Below are 21,554 nucleotides of genomic sequence, written 5' to 3' on the forward strand. Positions count from 1 at the left end.
TTTTGTTTGATCCACATTTTAAGCAGACTGACCTAATTTGCATCTCCCAGACTAACTCACCGATCAGAAGATAATTACCCTTCAGATTTCGCCCTTCTCTGAATTTTGCATTATGCTGCTTGGCTCAAAAAACTTACTAAATTGTATGGGGAAAAATACATATATTGGGGTTAAGTACATTTCTAAATGTATACATTGCATACATTGAGATAAAATATATATAACACGTGTACATTGTGATAAAATACAGATTAAAGTACAGATTCTTTTAAAAATGCAAAGATTTTTACGAAAACAGAATGGGACAGATTTATGAATGACCACATGCAAAATAGAATGCCTCTTCCAAGAGGGCTTCTTCCAAGATGGCACCTGCTACATGTAAAATACTGTATGCACCAGCTTTCTTCAAAAGGGCAAATCATGCAAATGTAAAACTCGTACAGTGGATTGATTTTAATATTTCCTTGGTCAGGTCACAGTCTGCTTTTTGTTTTTACATTGTAAAATTATTTGGGGCCTCCATCCTATGCATAGGCTTGAGAGGCAGTGGGAACCTCTTGCTCAAAGACAGGATATCCCATAGCTAAAGGAGAGTGGCTCAAGTGCGCACCGCATGGTGTGTAGACGGTGAGGTTGGTGGCAGGATTCAGTGGGGTAGAGCCCTCGTCCATCAAGATTCATCTCAGCCTCAACCTCTGGGCACTCTTGCTTTCTGAGGTGGGGATGAAGCCGCCTTGTCACCCTTAGAAACAGAGGAAGCTGCCTTATACCAAGTCAGACCTAGCTCAGTATTGTCTACACTGACTGGCAGTGACTCTCTGGGGTTTCAGGCAGGGGGTCATTCCCAATCTTACCTGGAGGTGCCAGGGATTGACCCTGGGACCTTCTGCATGCAAAGCAGGTACTCTACCCCTTTGCTTAGTCCTAGCCCTACGGCTACGCTGCTGTGTGGTCGCAACGGTCCTCAAGCATCACTGACTGATGCCTTTCCTTGAATATCTTCCTAGGAAGGCCATTTCCTAGCCTTCCTGGACTGCTTATTCTAATACTGAATTCCACATAAAGACATTCATCTTAATGTTTTGCCCAAATCTACTTCCATGTAGCTTTAAAACCCACGAGATACTACAAAGCAGCCTCCTCAACTGGGAGGTTTTTAGGACACTGTTCAGGGGAGAGGAGGAGATAAGAACATAAGAAGAGCCTGCTGGATCAGGCCAGTGACCCATCTAGTCCAGCATCCTGTTCTCACAGTGGCCAACCAGATGCCCCAATGGGAAGCCCGCAAGCAGGACCCGACCACAACAGCAGCTCTCCCCTCTTGTGGTTTCCAGCACCTGGTATTCGGAAGCCTACCACCTCCAACAGTTGAGACAGAGCATAACCATCATGGCTAGTAGCCACTGATGGCCTTTACCTCCTTGCATTTGTCTAATCTTTTAAAGCCATCCACGTTGGTGGCCACCGCTGCCTCCTGTGGGATCGAATCCCATCGTTTAACTGTGCCATGTCTGACCTGTGGATCATAATCCAGCAAGAAGTTCTGCCACGTATGTCTCATTTGAATGAGGAGAATTTCCCACCAGATTAGGGTAGCCAACATGGTGCCTTCCAGACATTGCTGGACTCTAGCTTCCCTCATTCCTGACCATTGGCCATGCTGGCTGGGGCTGACGGGAGTTGGATGTCCAACAACATCTGGAGGGCACTAGATTGTGCCCCATGTTAATTAGGGCAAGGATGGAAGGAGCCCTCTGTGTAGATGATATGCATGTCATTCTGGTGCACAACAAAAATACTGTTTTTGCTCCACTTTCTGTCCCAGATCCTTTTACGTGCAAGAATGCTTTGACCAACCCCCCTTCTTTATCTCCCCCCCCCCCAGATTGCAAAGCCAGCTCCTTCAGCTATTCCAAGCTGACTCACCTTGCAGGCTTTCTGCCTAACCCTGTCGCCTTCCTTTGAATCCTTCCTAGTTCATCAGCATCCTCCTTGAAGGATGGCACCCAGAACCGTGACCTCAGTATCACACAGGAGGTCTGATTGGTACTGTGGTAAAGTTTTGAACCTGGTGGTTATCTTAACATCAGTGCTGTAAATTGTCACTTGTGTGCTCGGGACAGGTTCATGATTCTCCACCCCATCCCGAGAAATGGTGCTAGAACGAGTTAAGAACAGCCGAGGTATTTTCTTAGTGTGCCACTGTTGGAATTCTCACTGCTCAGATAGACTGGCTGTTTTGTGGAAAACTCGTTGAACACCTTCACGGCCATCGCCAGCAGTTTTTCAATGTCCTCTATTGTGTTAGGCTATAGGCCCTGGGCCAATGGAAAGCTGTGCGGGTGTTCTCTGCCTGCTTGGCCCACTGCCCTAACTGAGCCTCTGAGTGTGTTGATTCTTGGCTGTTCATCTTCCCGCTTGAAAACAGGCTTTATTCCAGTTATTCCAAATGGAAATGAAAGTATTACATATTTTAATGAGAGCCAGTGTGGTGTAGTGGTTAAGGTGTTGGACTACGACCTGGGAGACCAGGGTTCGAATCCACACATAGCCATGAAGCGCACTGGGTAACCTTGGGCCAGTCACTGCCTCTCAGCCTCATGAAAACCCCATTCCTAGGGTTGCCATAAGTTGGAATCAACTTGAAGGCAGTCCATTTACATATTTTAATAACTGTTAATACAGCACACTTAATACTAAGTTGCGCCCAGGGCAATTGCCCCAATTTCCCCTCATCTAGTTGTGGTAGGAACACAGGAAGTTGCCTTATACCAAGCCAGACCAGTGGTCCCTCTCGCTCAATATTATCCACATTGACTGGCACAGGAAGGGGTCTCTCCCAGCTCTACCTGGAGATGCTGCGGATCAAACCTGGGACCTTCTGCATGCAAAGCAGATGCTCTGCTGCTGAGCCATGGCCCGTCCCTGAACCTGCAGTACTTCTTAATGCTGCCTGGAACGGCCTTGGCTCAAGCTGTATTCAGAATGGGATTCAGGAGAAGCCCAGCACCGATTAAGGAGAGCAACTGGCACGCACCAACTGCTTGCGCGTTGCATTCATGTGTAATCTTATTTCTCCATAACCCCTTCTTCTCCAGCGCCACTTTTCCCATCTCGCTTGAGTGCAACTCGAGAAGTGAACAGTACGGGGAGAGGCTGGTGAAGCACTTTGCAAGCATTTGCTTTCACTTTTGTTTAGATGGATGGCGAAGAACGGAATGTACTGACATCTCTCTTCTGCGTGGTACCAGGAACTTTGCAGCAGTGCTGTAGCCCCTTTTGGCTGCAAATCATGCCCCTGATGCACTGCGGAGGGTGGTGCCCACCTGCCTGCCTTTTTCTCTCTTACACCCCACATCTCCCAGTGACCTTCTCGTTCCCAGGAACAGCTTGGCTTTGTTGGAAAGCAGATCATGTGACTGCAGTAATCTGTAGCTAGTAAACAGTTGCGCAGGGCGTTTGCAGGAGAAATCAGCCTCTTTCCCCCACACAAACATACACTTTGCGCTGCAGATTCTGAAATGAGAACAAGAGGCCACGGTGCAGCCACTGCTTTGTTGAGGTCATTATATCTAGCACACCTCTGAGGTCAGCCGGTTGGGCCTCTTCTCCAAGGGCCCACTTTGCCCTTGGGAACTCAGGCTGGCCTTTGCCATGCATTTTGGGGGTTTCCTATCAGTTGTTGCTGTTATGTGCCTTCAGGTCGATTATAACTTATGGCAACCCTATGAATCAGTGACCTCCAAGAGCATCTGTCATGAACCACCCTGTTCAGATCTTGTAAGTTCAGGTCTGTGGCTTCCTTGATGGAATCAATCCATCTCTTGTTTGGCCTTCCTCTTGTAGAGTTGCTACAAGCTACTGAGACTGAATCTGTCCAAATTTTGACAAACATTTGTCAAGAAATATGGAAAACGAAACAATGGCCCACAGACTGGAAGCGTTCAATATATATCCCAATTCCAAAGAAAGGGGATCCCAGAGAATGCAGTAATTATCGAACTATTGCCTTAATATCCCATGCAAGTAAAGTAATGCTCAAGATTCTACAACAAAGGCTCTTAACATATATGGAGTGAGAAATGCCAGACATCCAAGCTGGATATAGAAAGGGAAGAGGCACCAGAGATCATATTGCAAACATACGTTGGATAATGGAATGGAGCAAGGAATTTCAGAAGAAAATCACCCTGTGGAGTGCTTTAAAAGAAATGAAGGTGCCACAGCACTTAATTGTCCTGATGTGCAACCTATACTCTGGACAAGAGGCTACTGTAAGGACAGAATGTGGAGAAATCGATTGGTTCCCAATAGAAAAGGGTGTGAGACAGGGATGTATTTTATCACCCTCTTTGTTTAATCTGTACGCAGAACATATCATACGGAAAGCAGGATTGGACCAAGATGAAGGAGGTGTGAAAACTGGAGGAAGAAACATCAATAATTTAAGATATGCAGACAATACCATACTCTTAGCAGAAACCAGTAATGATTTCAAACGAATGCTAATGAAAGTTAAAGAGGAAAGCACAAAAGCAGGACTACAGCTCAACGTCAAAAAGACTAAAGTAATGACAACAGAAGAGCTATGTAACTTTAAAGTTGACAATGAGGACATTAACAGTCATTAACCAAAATGGAGACAATAGTCAAGAAATCAGAAGAAGGCTAGGACTGGGGAGGGCAGCTGTGAGAGAACTAGAAAAGGTCTTCAAATGCAAAGATGTATCACTGACCACCAAAGTCATTCAGACCATGGTATTCCCGATCTCTATGTACAGATGTGAAATTTGGACAGGGAAAAAGGCGGATAAGAGAAAAATCAACTCATTTGAAATGTGGAGGGGAGCTTTGCGCATACCATGGACTGCGAAAAAGACCAATAATTGGGTGTTAGAACAAATTAAACCGGAACTGTCACTAGAAGCTAAAATGATGAAACTGAGGTTATTATAATTTGGACACATAATGAGAAGACATGATTCACTGGAAAAGATAATAATGCTGGGAAAAACAGAAGGGAGTAGAAAAAGAGGAAGTCCAAACAAGAGATGGATTGATTCCATAAAGGAAGCCACAGACCTGAACTTACAAGATCTGAACAGGGTGGTTCATGACAGATGCTCTTGGAGGTCACTGATTTATAGGGTCGCCATAAGTCTTAGTCGACTTGAAGGCACATAACAACAACAAAGATACAGGATCAGTCTCAGGCCCTGAACCTGGAAACCCTAGAAACACTGGAGAGCCTCTGCCAGTTAGTGCAGCCCAGCTGTTCTCCGACTGTGGTCGGTGGACCGCCAGTGATCTCCAGGCTTCATTCAGGGGGTCCACAGCTTGTCTGTGAAGATCCTTTGCCAAAGTGTGGGAACTGCAGGTGTAGACAGTGCTAAGCTAAATGAACCAGTGGTCCGACTCAATATACGGCTGCTTCCTGTAACCATAATTCATAAGAACGTGTTGCTTTGCTACAATTTCCCCATCTCTGGTCGTTAATTTCTTGCCTCAGTACAAGAGAGGAAAAGCCCGGTGGGGACAAAGGGTGAGGCTTTCCTGGGATATACCTCTGCTCCCTCATTGGACTCCTGCATTGAACAGGGGGTTGGACTGGATGGCCTTATGGGCCCCTTCCAATTCTACTATTCTATGATTGCCCGTTAAGGTGCGTTTGCTGGTTCTAGTAGATGTCCCTGTTGGTTAATTATTGGTAGGGTTTTGCATACGTGGGTGTGTTTGTGTGATATACTCACACATCTAGCAGCTTTTCCAGTCTGGTCTTGGGGAGTTGGGAGGAGAGTCCCTCCCAAGGAGAAGCCAGTCAGCAGCTGGCCCTGCCCCTTGCTCATGGGAGGTGCTGTGTGGAGGCTGGTCCATTAGGGAAAATGAGGCGCTGCCCTGCCAACCTCAGCCAGCCCTCACCTGCCCTGCTTTCTTACTTACACCCAGAGCAGGGGGAAGCTGGAGGCAAAACTAAAATGAGTTGGCTCTGGCGCCACCTACTGTTGGGCCTCCCTGCCTTCTGCCCTACCAGTCCCAATGGCCACCAGCCATCACTGGGTTATCCTGAAGAATTGTGCCTGCTCTCCTCCTGCTCTTCCTCAAGAACAGCACTTCACGTAAGTACAGGATTCCTGTTTTCTCTCTGGCGGGTCTGCACAGCTCTGTGGAGAAACCCAGCGGTGACCTGGTGAATGGCCCGAGGTGAGCACCGTCAGCAGGGCATGTGGCCGAAACACCCCGGAGCTCCTTAATCGGGCAGCCAGGCGGTAGCAGAGGCATGGAAGGCAGCGAGGAAGGGCGTTAGGCCAACCAAGGGCAGCGCATGGGGAAGGAAGGCCAGGGAGCTTCCCCCACTTTCCTGGACTGTGTCCTGTCACCACTTTATTTATGCCTGGCTGAGTCCCAGAGCAGCGTCCTGCCTGTCTTGGTAGGAGAAGCATTTCAACAGTCCCTCTCACCTCATTCACGCAGCAGCACAGCCTTCGCCAACCTGGTCCCCTCCAGATGTACTGGACTACAACTCCCATCAGCCCCAGTCATGTTGGCGAAGGCTGCAGTAGCAGCAGTGGATCTGAAAGAGCTCCTCTTTCCACTAAAGAAAGGCGTAGATGATTTGCAAGCCATTCATTGCTTGGTCAGTAGTACGGATTGCAAAGAATACATTGCCTTGTGAGCAAGCCATAGAATGGGTGCAGTAGTTCCTTGGCCTGTTATCTGCCTATTTATCACAACAATCCTATGAGGTAGGTTAAGCAGGCAGAGAGAGAGAGAGAGAGTGACTAGCCCAGCACCTGATGCAAAACTACAGCACAGCAGCAGGTAAAATCAATTTTGTCTCATTTGAGAAAAGTCCTGAGATGATTAAAAAGGGCTTTTATGCTGAAAAGACATGAGGTGGTAGTGGTGCTGTTGTTATTAAATTTATATCCCGCCCTTCCTCTCAGAAGGAGCCCAGGGCAGCAAACAAAAACACTATAAAACATTATAAAAACAAACATTAAAATATATTAAAGCAAAACATCTTTAAAAACATCTTTTTTTAAAAAAAAAGCTTTAAAAACATCTTAAAAAGCAATTCCAACATAGACGCAGACTGGGATAAGGACTCTGCTTGTTGGAAGAGGAAGGTCTTCAGTAGGCGCCGAAAAGATAACAGAGATGGCGCCTGTCTAATATTTAAGGGGAGGGAATTCCAAAGGGTAGGTGCCACAACACTAAAGGTCTGCTTCCTATGTTGTGTGGAACGGACCTCCTGATAAGAGGCCTTCACCTGCAGAACATAGTGATCCACTGGGTGTATAAGGCATAAGACGGTCTTTCAGGTATCCTGCTCCCAAGCTGTATAGGGCTTTATAAAGCAAAACCAGAACCTTGAACTTAGCTAAGTAGCTAATGGACAGCCAGTGCAATTCTTTCAGCAGTGGTGTGACATGTTGGGGATACCCTGCCCCAGTGAGCAGTCCCACCACCACATTTAGCACCAGCTGCAGCTTCTGGACCAACCTCAAGGGCAGCCCCACATAGAGCACATTACAGTAATCCAGCCTGGAGGTTACCAGTGGATGGACAGCAGTGGTCAGGCTATCCCAGTCCAGAAACAGCCGCAACCATCTTACCAGCTGAAGCTGGTAAAAGGCACTCCTAGCCACTGAGGTCACCTGGGCCTCTAGTGTAGCACCAAACTAGCCTCCCTAAGGAGAACAGCTGAGAAATGAGGTGCCACAAATAAGAAGGCCCTTTCTGTAGCGGCTGCTCACCTAACCTTTGAAGAAAAAAACCCTCTCCTGAAGGAGGATCTCCAGTTGGGCAGGCACATGCAGGAAGAAGTAGTTCTGGAGCTACCCAAGTCCCAAACTGGCTCCCATCAGCCCCAGCCAACACAACTGTGATTGGGGAAGGCTGGTACAGGCCTTCAAAGTGATCTGCACGGTGCCTGTGAAGCTGTTTCAAAACCTGTAAGAGGCACCCCCTAAAGCCGGTCCTGGTTAGTCATCCACCTAGCAGCAGCAGCAAATTCTGAGCTCACTGAATTTTCTGGGATGCCTTCCGAAGCACACTCTGGGACCGCTCCCCTTCATTCCCTCCTCCTCGTGGATTGCACCCAGAGTTTGTGCACCTCTATTTGTGCAGGATGGTTCCAGCTGTAATGCCGGGGAGGAGCACCAGTCCTTGCAAACACTCCCACCCACCTACTCACCCTGCCCCTCCCCAAGTTGTGAGCAAGGGGATTTTCTCTTTAATACCATTGAAAGGGTCCGAAATACCAAGATTTAGATTAACATGTGCCAGCTAGATTAAAGCTAACCAGAGGGGCAGATGCGACATAGTGACAATCCCGGGCCTGATTACCATGTCTCAGGGGCTTTAATCATGTGCCTCCCAAGGGCGGGTGGCTCTGCTCTGCTCTTGGGTACAGCACACCACAGGACCCTGCCTGCCTCCTCCCCCTTTGGATGCCCCCTTGCCCACTTTTCAGCACTGCAGCAGCAATTTGCATCAGATGCTGAGGCTATTTGGCTCACTCCCCCTGTGCAGTAAAGGACATGCGTGCACGTGTGTGTGCTCCCCATTTGCGCTCTCTCTCTCTCTCTGTCTCTCTCTCTCTCTCTCACACACACACACACACACACACAGTTCCCATCTATAAGCTTCCATGCTCTGTGTGAGGTGAAGCCAGGTTGAACGACTGCATCAGAGAGGGTGGGCCAGCCTGTTTGCTTGAGAGGTCATGTTCGTAGTTGCCTTGTCGCACGCTGACCTTTTTGTTTTTCTTCCTTTCATTCAGTCTTGCCCACTTTTTCTTTTCTTTTCCGTCTCTTCTGTCTTTTTCCTGACTGACAGTTCCAGATTTGTAACTAAATACACTCTCTGCCCAGTAACAACAGAGCAGCTGCCTTTTCCTTTCACAGGTTTATTCATATTTTTAATGAAGTGACACAACAGGCACGGTGACTTCAGAAATACCTCTGAATATTGCAAGATGCAGAAAATATAAAAAACGTTTCTCCCTCCCCATTCAAATTTAGATTGTAAGCGCTTTGAGGCAAGAGCTTTTTGCTCAGATTATTCTGTGAAGGGCCATGTGTGTTAATGGCACTGTATGAATCAGCTTTTGCCAACTTGGTGCCCTCCAGATGTTTTCAACTACAACTCCCATCAGCCCCTATCCAAAACATCTGGGGGGCACCAGGTTGGCAAAGTTTGGTGCAAACTAATTCTTATGCAGTAGGGCCCCACTCATAAAGCGGGTTACGTTCCGGACCCCTGTTGTTAAAAGCGAAAACCGCTGAAAAGCGGAACTCATTGAATAGAATGGCACGCGATTCCCGAAAACCACTGTAAAAGCAGAACAAGCGCCATATGGTTGGGGCTTTAGCCTAATTGTGTCTAATTGAGACCGCCGCATTAGCGAAGCTCCGTAAAGTGAAGCTCTGTAAAGTGGGGTTCTACTGTAATATTTTTACCACAAATTCTGGGCTTATGTCCCTAAATGAATCTCTGCTGTTTTTAAATGAATTAGTGGGGGGGGGGGTGCAAACTTAATAGTGGGCCATGTTACTCTCTGGCCTGGAACTTTGGCTTTATTTCCTCTAGAGCTATTTTCTTCCATCCCCACCGTTTGCAATGTTCTTGATCTTTGCTTGTGGCTCATTGTGATCTGGATTGTGTAGTGGGTCGGAGTTTAGAGCCTTAGCACGTTTTAACACCTTCGTCTGGCATCTATTCAAGATTTTTAAATTGCCAAAAAAAAAAGCAGCTTAATTTTAAGACCATTTCTTGTGGTTTACCCTGACCATATCTATAGCAAAGCTATCTGCACAGAATAACAGGTACTTCTTTTGGAATTGTCTTGACACCTATAGCTGATGTGGAGGCCTATTTATAACAGAAGTCACTAACACCTTGGCTCAGTTGATAGTTTGCCAGGCTCAATTGTAACTGTAAACTGTGCTTTGGTCAAATCAGGAAGTAAGTAACTAAATTAGTGTGAGGGGGGGAGAGAAAACTATGAGCACATGACCAATCCAGATAAGTTTCTCTTAACTGGCCTGTACATAATAAGCTTTTCCTATCAGCTTTGGAACGGTGGTGGTGGTGGTTTTCATGGGGAATTTGGCACTTGGGGAAGAGGTTAAATTGTCTCCTCGCATTGTAGTTCCAGTCAAACTTCCACGTCCCTCCTACTGCTATTTGCTAAACTATAAACATCTTGGATGTGTTGTCTAGTTTGATTCCGTAAGACTATGAATCCATGTCAAAATGTTCTCAGTTGCTCAAGGAAATTCATTTCAGTGTCTCCTACCGGAACAACTTTTTGGCCTAAAGACTCCCAGCCCAGTGCTTCCAGTATGCTGTTGTTTTAAGTCCCATCTGTCTGTCTTGGGCAGGCTTCTACCTGCTTGCCTGGGCAAGGTGGTGTTACGTGGCGGTGTCCCAAGACCTCCAGGGTCATCCAAGAAAAAGCAACCAGGGCAGGGCCCACAGCTGCCAAATTTGGAGTTGCCTCGGACACCAGATCAGAGTGCTTAAGACATAAGCTTTCCTGTCTGCGCAGCAGAGTGACATGAGGACACTCAATCATATTCTGTTGCCTCCTGTTGTGAAACAGTGACCTTCAAGGAATGGAAAGCCTAGGAACGGAACCAGCCTCACCGAGAAGGTCCATGGTGGGTCCACTTGGTGCCTCCTCCAGAACTTGGCTCAGGGATTCAGCTTCCCAGATCAAGATTTTTGTTAAAGATGCTTTATCATTTTTAATATGGTACTAAACCAATAGCCTTCAGCCTTTTCAGATCTGGGGCCCACCTTTAACCCAGACGTACATTGGGGGACATGTTTTTATTTTACTTGTTTTTACCACATATTTTTATGGTGGTAGTGCTTCTGTTGCAATCCATCTTAAATCAGGCTGTGATCCTGTCATGGTCCTGACCCACCAGTTGAAGACCAATGTTCTAGAGTAGCCCCAATGGCACAAGAGGGGATTTTCCTCCCACAGAACTGTGTCTGTCTGTCTATCCATCTGTCCAGGAGCACAGTTGGGAACTGAGGCCTCAGGAAAAGTCTCCTCAGAAGAATGTGTGGAAACGAGACAAGGATGACTAAAACCACTATACATCCTTCAACTATGAAGGGACCTCTTAGGATGAAATTGATGTGGTCTTTGAAAACATTGGGTTGTATTCAACAAATCCTACTTGGAGCAGACCCATTGAAATGAATAAACCTGTTAGACAGGCCCACTAACTTCAGTAGGTCTACTCTGAATAGGACTAGCAGTGATACCCCCGTTGTCTTTGGGCTTCTTGTGCAGATGGCCCTTTTGAGTATATGATCACTTCTGACACTTGCCTGTATGATTTGTTTGTTTACTGTTGATTCATATTTTCCTGAAAATTAATATTATATAACATATAATATAAATAAAAGGGTGTCTGGAGTCCCAAAAGCAGCATTCATACCTTTCTGCCTGTGGCACAGATTGCCTAGGCCAGAGGCAGGGAACCTCCAGCCCAGGGGCCAACCGTGGCTCTCCAGGCGACTCTGTCTGGCCCTCAGAACTCTCCCCAGGCTACAAATGCTCCTGCTTGTCTGGATGGAGGGGGAAGAGAGAGAGAGAGTGTGTGTATATATATATTTATTATTATTTAATTTGTATCCTGCCCTTCCTCCCAGCAGGAGCCCAGGGCGGCAAACAAAGCGCTAAAAACACTTTAAAACATCATAAAAACAGATCTTAAAATACATTATCGAAAGCAGCCTACTATATGAAGGTAACATTTGCATTCATGGTCCCACCCACCACTGGTCTGTGGCCCCTGTAAGGTTTCCCAGAAGGGAACGCGACCTGTGGGCTCAAAAAAGGCCTCCTTTCCTAGTGTAGGCTGATCTGTGGGGCAAAGGGGCCTAATGGCTTGATAGGGCTCTTTTTATAGATGGAGGGTTGGTCCCTTCTGCTTCTCTTGCGCTTTGTCAAATTGTTGCAGGAATTTTCAAGTGCCTCATTCTCCCTTCATTGTGGCCATTGTCGGCCTTCGTCAAAGTAACCCTCTTTTCTCTCTTTGTCACTGCAGGGCTCGTCCAGATCCCCGTGAGTATGTACCAGACGGTGGTAACCAGCCTTGCACAGGGGAATGGCCCTGTCCAGGTCGCCATGGCGCCCGTGGCCGCACGGATAACAGACAGCACCGTCACCATGGACGGCCAGGCGGTGGAAGTTGTGACGTTGGAACAGTGATGGCAAAGCGGCAGGATCATGATGCTGCAGCTTCCTCCTCTCTTGTGCAAATAGTTTTTTCTACGCCTCTGTGGAGATGCAATCAGGTGGCATTTGAGTCTTGCAGATTTGGAAGCGAAAGATTTTGTTAACAAAAAGGGGGGGAATGGAGAGAGCAAAGGGGGGTATATTGGAGCATGGCCTTACAGTGCCTCTCTGGCCTTGCGAGACTGAGAAGGCCTGACTGGGACAGGCTAAGCCAAGCCTTCCTCTCCCACTGCATGGACCACCCTTCCTTAAAGGCGGGTTGAGATCTGAACGGGTTTATTGCCCTCCCTTCTCAGGGCTGGGGGTCCATGGTAGGACTCCCTGCAGACTTTCATGGCCCCAGCCTTGCAGAGGCTCCCAGAGGCCAGGCTCTTCTGCTGTCCTTGTGTTGAGAATTAGGTGTCATTTTAACATGAACGTACATTTAAAAAAAGAGAGAGCAAGGTTTGAAAAGACAAATTGGGAAAAGACTACTTTTTTTCCTTGAGAAGGCATTAAAAGAGTAAGAATCTCCTGGAGGAGATGGCGAGGGCTGTGATCTATTGACTCTGGATCCCATAAGGAAGGGAAGGGCCTTCCTTCCTTCCATAGCTCTTTGGTGACCTGTCGAAGCAGATCCTGCCCTCCCTCCTTCCTTTTTAAGTCCACACTTGAAGCTCCCCCACCCCAAAACCTTTTCCTTTCCCCACGGATAAATTTTGCTTGCATTTTTTAAGAACCTCTTTCCTTGGAATGACACGCTCAGAAAGGCGTAAGGGAGCCATGAAGGAAGGGCCCTGAGGGTGTTGGACAGGGACACAGACAACACTTCTGCCCACCTTCCCTGGCTGTCCACTGGACCCTCTTTGGCCTCGTGGCTGAGATATTGGCCGTTGGCTATTGGTGGCAGGTTCTGGTGAGGGACTTCTGGGTCATAAGCCAGATATTTCCCCCCTCCGCCCTTCTAACGCCTGCACTTGCTCCATGAAACTGCAAACTGCTCTTTCCAACACCACATCAGCCATTCTCACTTTGATTTCCTTTTTGTCACATCGCACCCTGTACAGCTGCTCAGCCTGGCCAGAAACCTGTCCAATATCCCCCTTCTCACTAGGTGGGCCATTCAGACTATCTCAAGCCCACCACACAAGCCCAACAGTGCACATCCCTTCCCATTGCCAAGGAGGCATCTGTGCACCTTGGTCAGCAGCTCAACATCAAGTGCCAGCAGCTCTTTGTGCTGCGCACAGGCGCATGATCAAGTGTCGTGAAGTGATGTAGGTTGCAAGGCTGGGCACCAGCAGTCACTATACAGAGTAGGTCAATGGAAAGGTGATGGCCCCAGGAAGGTGGCCCAGAGGGTGGGCTGTCCCGTCCCACAGCTGTGTTGAGCAGCCTCTCCCCAGGACGTTTTCAGTAGCTGATTTTTACTTGGCTCACACTGGCCCCTCGCTAAGCAAAACTCTGTCATTGCCACACAGATGGGGATCACCCTCTTTTCTTAATGCAGTGCCCCCTCCAACTGGGACAGCGCACCGTGTTTCATTTTACTCCTTGTTTCATTTTATGCAGTCATTTCCACACTTCTCCATGGCCGTCTCAACCTTTTGAGGCAGGACTTTGCTTTTTCGAGGTTCTTGTATTTAACTTCAGCTTTTTTTTAATGGAAAATCTCAAATGTATACTCCCCTCATCCACCCTACCCCTGGACTTAAATTGAGGGGAGGGAATTCTTCCCATAGAAACAAAACCCAGGTCTCCAATTTAATTTTTAAAAAAATATTATTTTTTATTATTGTCGTCGTGAAGATGTCAGGTGTGACTTTAAAGTCAATGTTCCTTTTTTTGGCAATGGAATAACGTTCTGATAGACTGAGACATTACTCCCCAAGACCCAAAGAAAAACCGTCCTCGTTTCCAGCCGCCGCCCCCCCCTCCTGTAGCAGAGCATGGAAGTTCCTGCTGTTTTCCCCAATTCTGTCTATTGCCTCATTCAATAAATTGTTACAGACGTGTCTATAACTTGCCGTTGTTGAGTCTTCTCTCCATTCGGTGACAAAAGGCAGAGCTTAATATTGGGCTTGTTTGTCTCATGTAGAGCTCAAATCTCTGAAAGTCTTTTTATGTATGGGTGTGTGCATGCTTTTAAAGCAAGCTTCTAGTCCTCATGGGTTGCAGAGATGCATTTGAAAACATGGAAGCTACATGGAGCACTCCTGTGGGAGCAACAGCTTCCCATTCATTTTAGGGCAAGGGACATCTAGGACTTCGAGTGTTCACCAGAACCCACACGATACCAAAGCCATAGTGTTCAGTGGGTAGCACTTTGATGCCTTGCCTCTCCCTCCCTCTGGTTGCGCTCCCATTGCGTGCTCAAGCCTGCCCTCATTTTCCCAGCTTCCTGTCTGGCCATCATCCTACACCTTTCCCAAGCGCATTGCATCCCATGTCTTTAAGAAATGGTGATGTTAGGCTTTAGATGAGAAACATAAACTCCCCTTGGGAAAAGGCAATGACTCCATAGTGGAGCATGTGGCTGAATCCCCTGGCACCTCTGGTTTTAAATCCCAGATGGGGAAACCTGATGCTCTCTTGAGGTTGCTGGACTCGTTCCAATCATACCTGCCTGTTGGTGATGCTGGTTGAGACTGATAGGAACTGGAGTCCAACAGCATCTGGAGAGCTGGAGGTTCCCCATTCCTGCCCTACAGGCAGCAAGGCCAGGCATACGAAATGGGCAGCACTGGAACTGAATCGACCTCCTTAAGTGCATACGAAGCCGTCTGAATGAGTCAGGCCGTGGATCCATCTGGGCCAGGATTTTCAACTGTTGACTGGCAATAGCTCTCTCAGCCCTAGGCAAAGAAAGACCTTGATCTTAGAGGGACAGCACTGATATATTGAGCATAACTTAAACCTGGTGGAACAAAGAAACCCAGTAGGATACAGTTATCCTTGGATGTAAACTATTTTGGAAGGATGTAGTGGAGGTGGTGTCGCTCTGTACGTGAAAGGGCATTGAATCCAACAAGCTAGAAGTCTCAAGGGAGCAGACTCTTCCACAGAATTGTTATAGGTGGTGATACCAGGCCCCAAGAGTAATTTAATACTGGGGATGTTCTATCATCCCCCTGATCAAAATACTCAGGAAGATCTTGAGATGAAAAATGAAATCATCCAAAAGAGGAAATGTTGCAGTAATGGATGGTTTCAACTACCCTGACATAGACTGGCTACATATGTGTTCCAGTCATGACAAAGAGGTAACATTTCTAGATACCCTAAATGACTGTGGTCATGACCAGAGGGACAGCGACCCTGGACTTAGTCTTAAGTGGGGCCCAGAACCTGGTGCGAGATGTAAGTGTTGTTGAACTGAATGGGAGCAGTGCCCATAATGCTATTAAGTTAAACATGCATGTAAGTGGCCAATTGCCAAGAAAATCCAACACAGTCGCATGTCACTGCAAAAGAGGAAACTTCCCATAAACGAGAGGATTGGTTAAAATAAAGGTGAAAGGCCAAGGCCAGAGGGTCAAATCACTTAAAAACACTTAGGAGTTGTTTAAAAATGCAATTTCAGAAGCTCAACTGGAGTGTATACCACAGATCAGGAAAGGTACCACCAGGGCCAAGAGGATGCCAGCGTGGTTAACAAGCAGAGTCAAAGAGGCTATTTAAGGCAAGAAGGCTTCCTTCAGAAAATGGAAGTCTTTTCCAAATGAGGAGAATAAAAAGGAACACCAACTCTGGCAAAAGAAATGCAAGAAGACAATAAGGGATGCTAAAAAAAGAATTTGAGGAGCCCATTGCGAAAAACATTTTTTTAAAAAAATCTTTAAATAAAATCTTTAAAATGAAAGCAGGAGACTGTCCAGGGAAGCAGTTGGATCCTTGGATGACAAGGGAGGCAAAGGTGTGCTAAAGCAGGACAAGGAGATTGCAGAGAAGCTAAATGAATTCTTCACATCTTTCTTCACAGTGGAGAATATAGGGCAGATCCCTATGCCTGAACTAACCTTTGCAGCTAAGAAGGGAGCCTGAGCAACTGAGGCAAATAGTGGTGATAGGAAACAAAGCAGAGAGGAGGAATATTTGTTCATAAATGATCTAGAGTTAGGGGTGAGCAGTGAGGTGGCCAAGTTTGCTGATGATACTAAATTGTTCGGGGTTGTGAGAACAAAAAAAGATTGCGAAGAGCTTCAAAGGGACCTCTCCAAATGGAGTGAACAGGTGGTAAAATGGCAAATGGAGTTCAATGTAAACAAGTGTAAAGTTATGCATATTGGAGAGGAAAAAATTAATTTCATATATATGCTCATGGAGTCTGAACTGGCGGTGACTGACCAGGAAAAAGAGCTTAGAGTTGCAGTGGATAGCTAGATAAAGATGTTGACCCAGTGTGAAGCAGTTGTGAAAAAGGCGAATTCCATGCTAGGGATAATTAGGAAAGGTTTTGAATATAAAACTGCCAATATCATAATGATGTTATATAAACGTATGGTGCGGCAGCATTTGGAATACTGTGTACAGTTCTGGTTGCCTCACCTCAAAAAGGGTATAGTAGAGTTGGAAAAGGTTCAGAAAAATGACTTCCCTATGAGGAAAGGTGCAGCATTTGGGGCTTTTTAATTTTGAGAAAAGGCAAGTCAGAGATGACATGATAGAAATGTATAAAATCATGCATGGCATTGAGAAAGTGGATAAAGAGACATTTTTCTCTAACACTAGAACTCATGGACATCTAGTGAAGCTGAATGATGGAAGATTCAGGACAGACAAAACTTCACGCAGTGAAGGACAGTCCTTCGTGCAGTTAAACAGTGGAATTTGCTCTCACAGGAGGCATTAATGACCAATGGCTTTAAAAGAGGATTATTTATTTATTTATTATTTGATTTATATCCTGCCCTTCCTCCCAGCAGGAGCCCAGGGCGGCAAACAAAAGCACTAACACTTTAAAACATCATAAAAACAGACTTTAAAATACATGAAAACAAAACAACTTTAAAAACATTTTTTTTAAAGCTTTGAAGACGTCATTCTAAAAAGTTAAAAAACATTGTGTGTGTGTTTTAAAAAGGTTTGTTTATTTATTTATTTATTACATTTATATACTGCTCAATAGCCGAAGCTCTCTGGGCGTTTACAGCAATTAAAAAAACATATTAAAAAGCAATTCCAACACAGACGCAGACTGGGATAAGGTTTCAACTTAAAAGGCTTGTTGAAAGAGGAAGGTCTTCGATAGGTGCCGAAAAGATAACGGAGATGGCGCCTGTCTGATATTTAAGGGTAGGGAGTTCCACAGGGTATTTGGAATTTGGATTAGACAAATTCATGAAGGGTAAGGCTGCCAATGGCTACTAGCCACGATGGCTATGTTCTGCTTTGATGGTCAGAGGCAGGCTGCTTCCAAATACCACTTGCTGGAAATCACAAGAGGGGAGAGTGCTCCTGCACTCAGATACTGCTAGCAGGCTTCCTATAGGCATCTGGTTGGCCGCTGTGAGAACAGGATGCTGGACTAGGTGGGCCACTGGCCTGATCCAGCAGGCTCTTCTTAGGTTTTTACGTTTTCCCATCACCTGTTTGTACCTGTACCTGTTTTAACTGGAGATGCCAGCGACTGGACCTGAGATCTTCTGCATGCAACCAACCCTACACTATGGGCTCTCCACCTCTGCAGATTTTTTAACCTGACACTTTCCTCTTGCTCTAATCTGTGCCAGCCCTGGCTCCCAACTTTACCTTCCTTCCTCCTTGCCCATTTCTTGCAGCACATTAAAATACTGATGGAGGTTTGCCGGAGGAGGGAGAGGGTTACATAGACTGTGGCAGCTGCAAGCAAGCAGGGCTTAAACCGGAGGACTGTGACCTTCTAATTAACAAATGATTAGTGAAGGTTAAAGGGCCAGCTATGATCCTATTGAGCAAAAAGGGCTGGCAGGGTTGAGAGCAGGTGCTCCGAAGAAGCAGCTACCTGTTTGAGAGTAACAGCTCTGGATAATAAAGGGTCTCTGGGCAAGAAAGACTGATGTTAGGAAAAGCTGTAAGTTGGTGGCAGTCACGCTTTGTATGGCAAAGGCCCCAGGTTCAGTCCCCGACGTCTCCAGGTAGGGCTGGGAATGTCCTCTGTCTGAAACCCTGGAGAGCCACTGCCAGTCAGTGTAGGCTGTACTGAGCTAGATGGACCAATGGTCTGACTCAGTATAAGGCAGCTTCCTGTGTTTCTATTAATGTATTGGTGTAGGAGTGGGGGAATCAACATGGACATCATCTTTGCATCTTCATTTTAGCTGTATAATTTGTCTTGGGGAGGTCAATTTGGGAGTCTTCAGATCACCCACTGGTAGCTCCCTATCCCACTTCTGCCCACCCCTGAGCTAGACCTCTAATCAGAAATAGTTTTAACGTAGGTCCACTGAGGTGCACTAAGTCTCTAGGTTGGCTGCTGTTAAGACCCTCAGGCCCACTCACAGCTCCTTCCATACACCTACCCACAACAGAGGCTGATGGAGTCCTTAGGACAGGGCTGGAAAAATTTTGTGGCCTTCTGGTTGATGTTAGAGTCCATCTCCCATCAGCCCTGGCCAGCAAGGCTCATGACCAAGGGTAATAGTAGTTATTAACTATTACTTCACTGTAGTAAACCACCTGGGGAATGTATTCTTAAATAAAAACTGGTATAGAAAATGTTTTTAATAACCATTTGGAGGGCCACAGATTTCCAGTTCCTCGTCATAAGAAGAGCCTGGCTTCTGGATCAGTCCACAGGGGACCCATCTAGTCCAGCATCCTGTTCTCACAGTGGCCAACCGGATGGCACAATGGGAAGCCCACAAGCACGACCTGAGTGCAACAGCAACTCTCCACACTTGTGATTATTCAGTATTACTGAGAGGCATATCACTTCTGACAGTGGAGGCAGAACATACTCATCATGGCTAGTAGCCATGAATAGTCGCCTCCTCCAAGAGTTTGCCTAATCCTCTTTTGCAGTAGTGCCTTCAAGTCAATCCTGACTTATGGTGACCCTATGAATAGGGTTTTCATGGTAAGCGGTATTCAGAGGTGGTTTACCATTCCCTTCCTCTGAAATCGTCTCTTAGAGACATCCAAGTTGGTGGCCATCACTACCACAGGAGAACTATAAGAGCTGTGTGAAGAAGCCCTTGTGAAGAAGAACCCTCCCTTAGGCCTTGGCACAGGGACTGCCATTTCCTTATACCTCGTGCTGAATTATACAGTTGATGGGGAGCCAGCAGGCTGGTCACTCTAACTTCATGTTGTGGAGCAGGAAACCAGCAACCTAGAGGATCTTTGGGCTCTGTTGCTTTGGCTTGACGGCTCTACATAGACCTGAAGGCTCCATCACCTCCTCCCGGCAGTGGTTCCATTGCTGCGCTGATCCGATGGAAAGCTGTTCCTCACTGTTTGACTCAAACCTGCATCTCTGTAACCCAGGGATATGAAACCTGTAGCTCTCCAGATGTTGCTGGACTCCACCTCTCCTCAGCCCCAGCCAATGGTCAAGGATGGTGAGAGCTGGAGTCCAGCAACATCTGGAAAGCCACATCTCTGCTGCAACGTAGAGCACAGCTCGTAGCCCTGCTCTTAGAGGGCCAGGATGAATCGGCCTCTCCTCTCTGTGCTCATGCCAGCTGAAGCAGCCTTACCCTCAGCCAGACCTTTGGTCTACCAAACTCAGTCAGGGCCAGCACAAGGCATTTTGGAGCTTGGAGCAAAGGTCAAGTTGCCCTTCACTCCATTCCACATACAGAAATGGATCAGACTGACAGATGAGTCTTGTTTCAGCACCGGTGATGGGACAGGGGACACAGGGCCGACAAGGCCAGCGTCTGTTTAAGAATATGTTGTTATGTGCCTTTAAGTCATTTATGACTTATGGCGACCCTATGAATCAGCAACCTCTAATAGCATCTGTCATGAACCACCCTGTTCAGATCTTGTAAGTTCAGGTCTGTGGCTTCCTTTATGGAATCAATCCATCTCTTGTTTGGCCTTCCTCTTTTTCTACTTCTGTTTTTCCCAGCATTATTGTCTTTTCTAGTGAATCATGGCTTCTCATTATGTGTCCAACATTCACATCCATACATAGAGATCGGGAATACCATGGTTTGAATGATCCTGACTTTTGTGTTCAGTGATACATAGGAGAAGAGCCTGCTGAATCAGGCCAGTGGACCATCTAGTCCAGGACCCTGCCCTCACAGTAGCCAACCAGATGCCCCAATAGGAAGCCCGCAAGCAGGACCTGAGCGCAAGAGCAGCTCTCCTCTCCTGCAGTTTCTGGCCACTACTTCTCAGAAGCATACTGCATCTATGTTCTGCCCCTCCCCCTACATCTGCCACCTCAGGCAGCCGCCTCCCTCTGCCTAACGGTAGGGGCCGGCCTTGAGCTCAGTGCTGGTCTACTGTGACAGGTAGCACCAGTCCAGCGTACTTCTGGAGAACCTTTTGGCTTCTGGGGATTGAACCTGGGACTTTCTGCATGCCAGGCAGGTGTCCCTCAGCAGCAGGCCCTTCACTTTGATGCTTTTCTGCAATATTTTCACAGAAAGTTGAACGTACCTTCAGCTGTGCCTTTTCCCAAGTTGGTCTACAGCCATCTTATTTTATTTATTTATTTATTATTTGAGTTATATCCCGCCCTTCCTCCCAGCAGGAGCCCAGTGTCTTGAAAATGAACACACTCCTTTAAGTCCTTACACATCATAATGCAAATGGGGCAGCTTAGCTTCGTGTGAGCAGAGATCCAGGTTTTTGCTTGTTCAAACCTTGCTGCAGCTTGACCTGTAGCGAACCACGTCTTTCAGATTTGACTTTCCTCCCCCAGTCCACCAAACCGTGGTGTTTGCAAAGGGTTGTGTGATCTTTACTGGTATTGCCTTCACAACAATCCTGTAAGGTAGGCCACTGTAGGTCTCCTTTTACTGTTTCCTCAAGGGAGGGTTTCAGGTTCAGGGAGCCCTTGCCAACATGTGCTAGCTAGAGCTGATGGGAGTTGCAACCCAGAGCATCCAGAGGGCACCCACTTGCGGAAGGCTGGGTCAATCCACCAGATCTAGATTCAAAGCCTTGCTCAGGTATCAGTTTCATTGGGATACTGTCAGGCCCAGGATGTGACTCAGGAACCAGACCAACGGCTGTAGTTAATTCGTGTTTTATTAGGGTAATGTCCAAACAAAGACTGCGTTTTCTCATGAAGCAATACAGGGATACAGGTCCTGCGGCATTGGGAGAAAGTTGACAGAGCAAGGAACTTCTTCCCGCCTGCTCTTTA

The 21,554-nt window shown here is 46.8% G+C and overlaps 1 protein-coding gene across 3 annotated transcripts in view; it reads left to right on the top strand.

Annotated features, from left to right (window-relative positions):
- NRF1 (nuclear respiratory factor 1) overlaps window positions 1–14,269 on the top strand; it is an 89,665-nt gene extending 75,396 nt beyond the window's left edge. For all 3 annotated transcript variants that reach the window (XM_061638022.1, XM_061638021.1, XM_061638024.1), the window contains exon 11: window positions 12,078–14,269. In XM_061638022.1, the coding sequence (XP_061494006.1) occupies window positions 12,078–12,241 (164 nt within the window). In that variant the 3' untranslated portion in view covers window positions 12,242–14,269. The remainder of the gene's footprint in view (window positions 1–12,077) is intronic.
- The last annotated feature ends 7,285 nt before the right edge of the window (window positions 14,270–21,554 follow it).

This window comes from Rhineura floridana, chromosome 8 (assembly GCF_030035675.1).
Source record: "Rhineura floridana isolate rRhiFlo1 chromosome 8, rRhiFlo1.hap2, whole genome shotgun sequence".
Classification (NCBI taxonomy): Eukaryota; Metazoa; Chordata; class Lepidosauria; order Squamata; family Rhineuridae; genus Rhineura; species Rhineura floridana.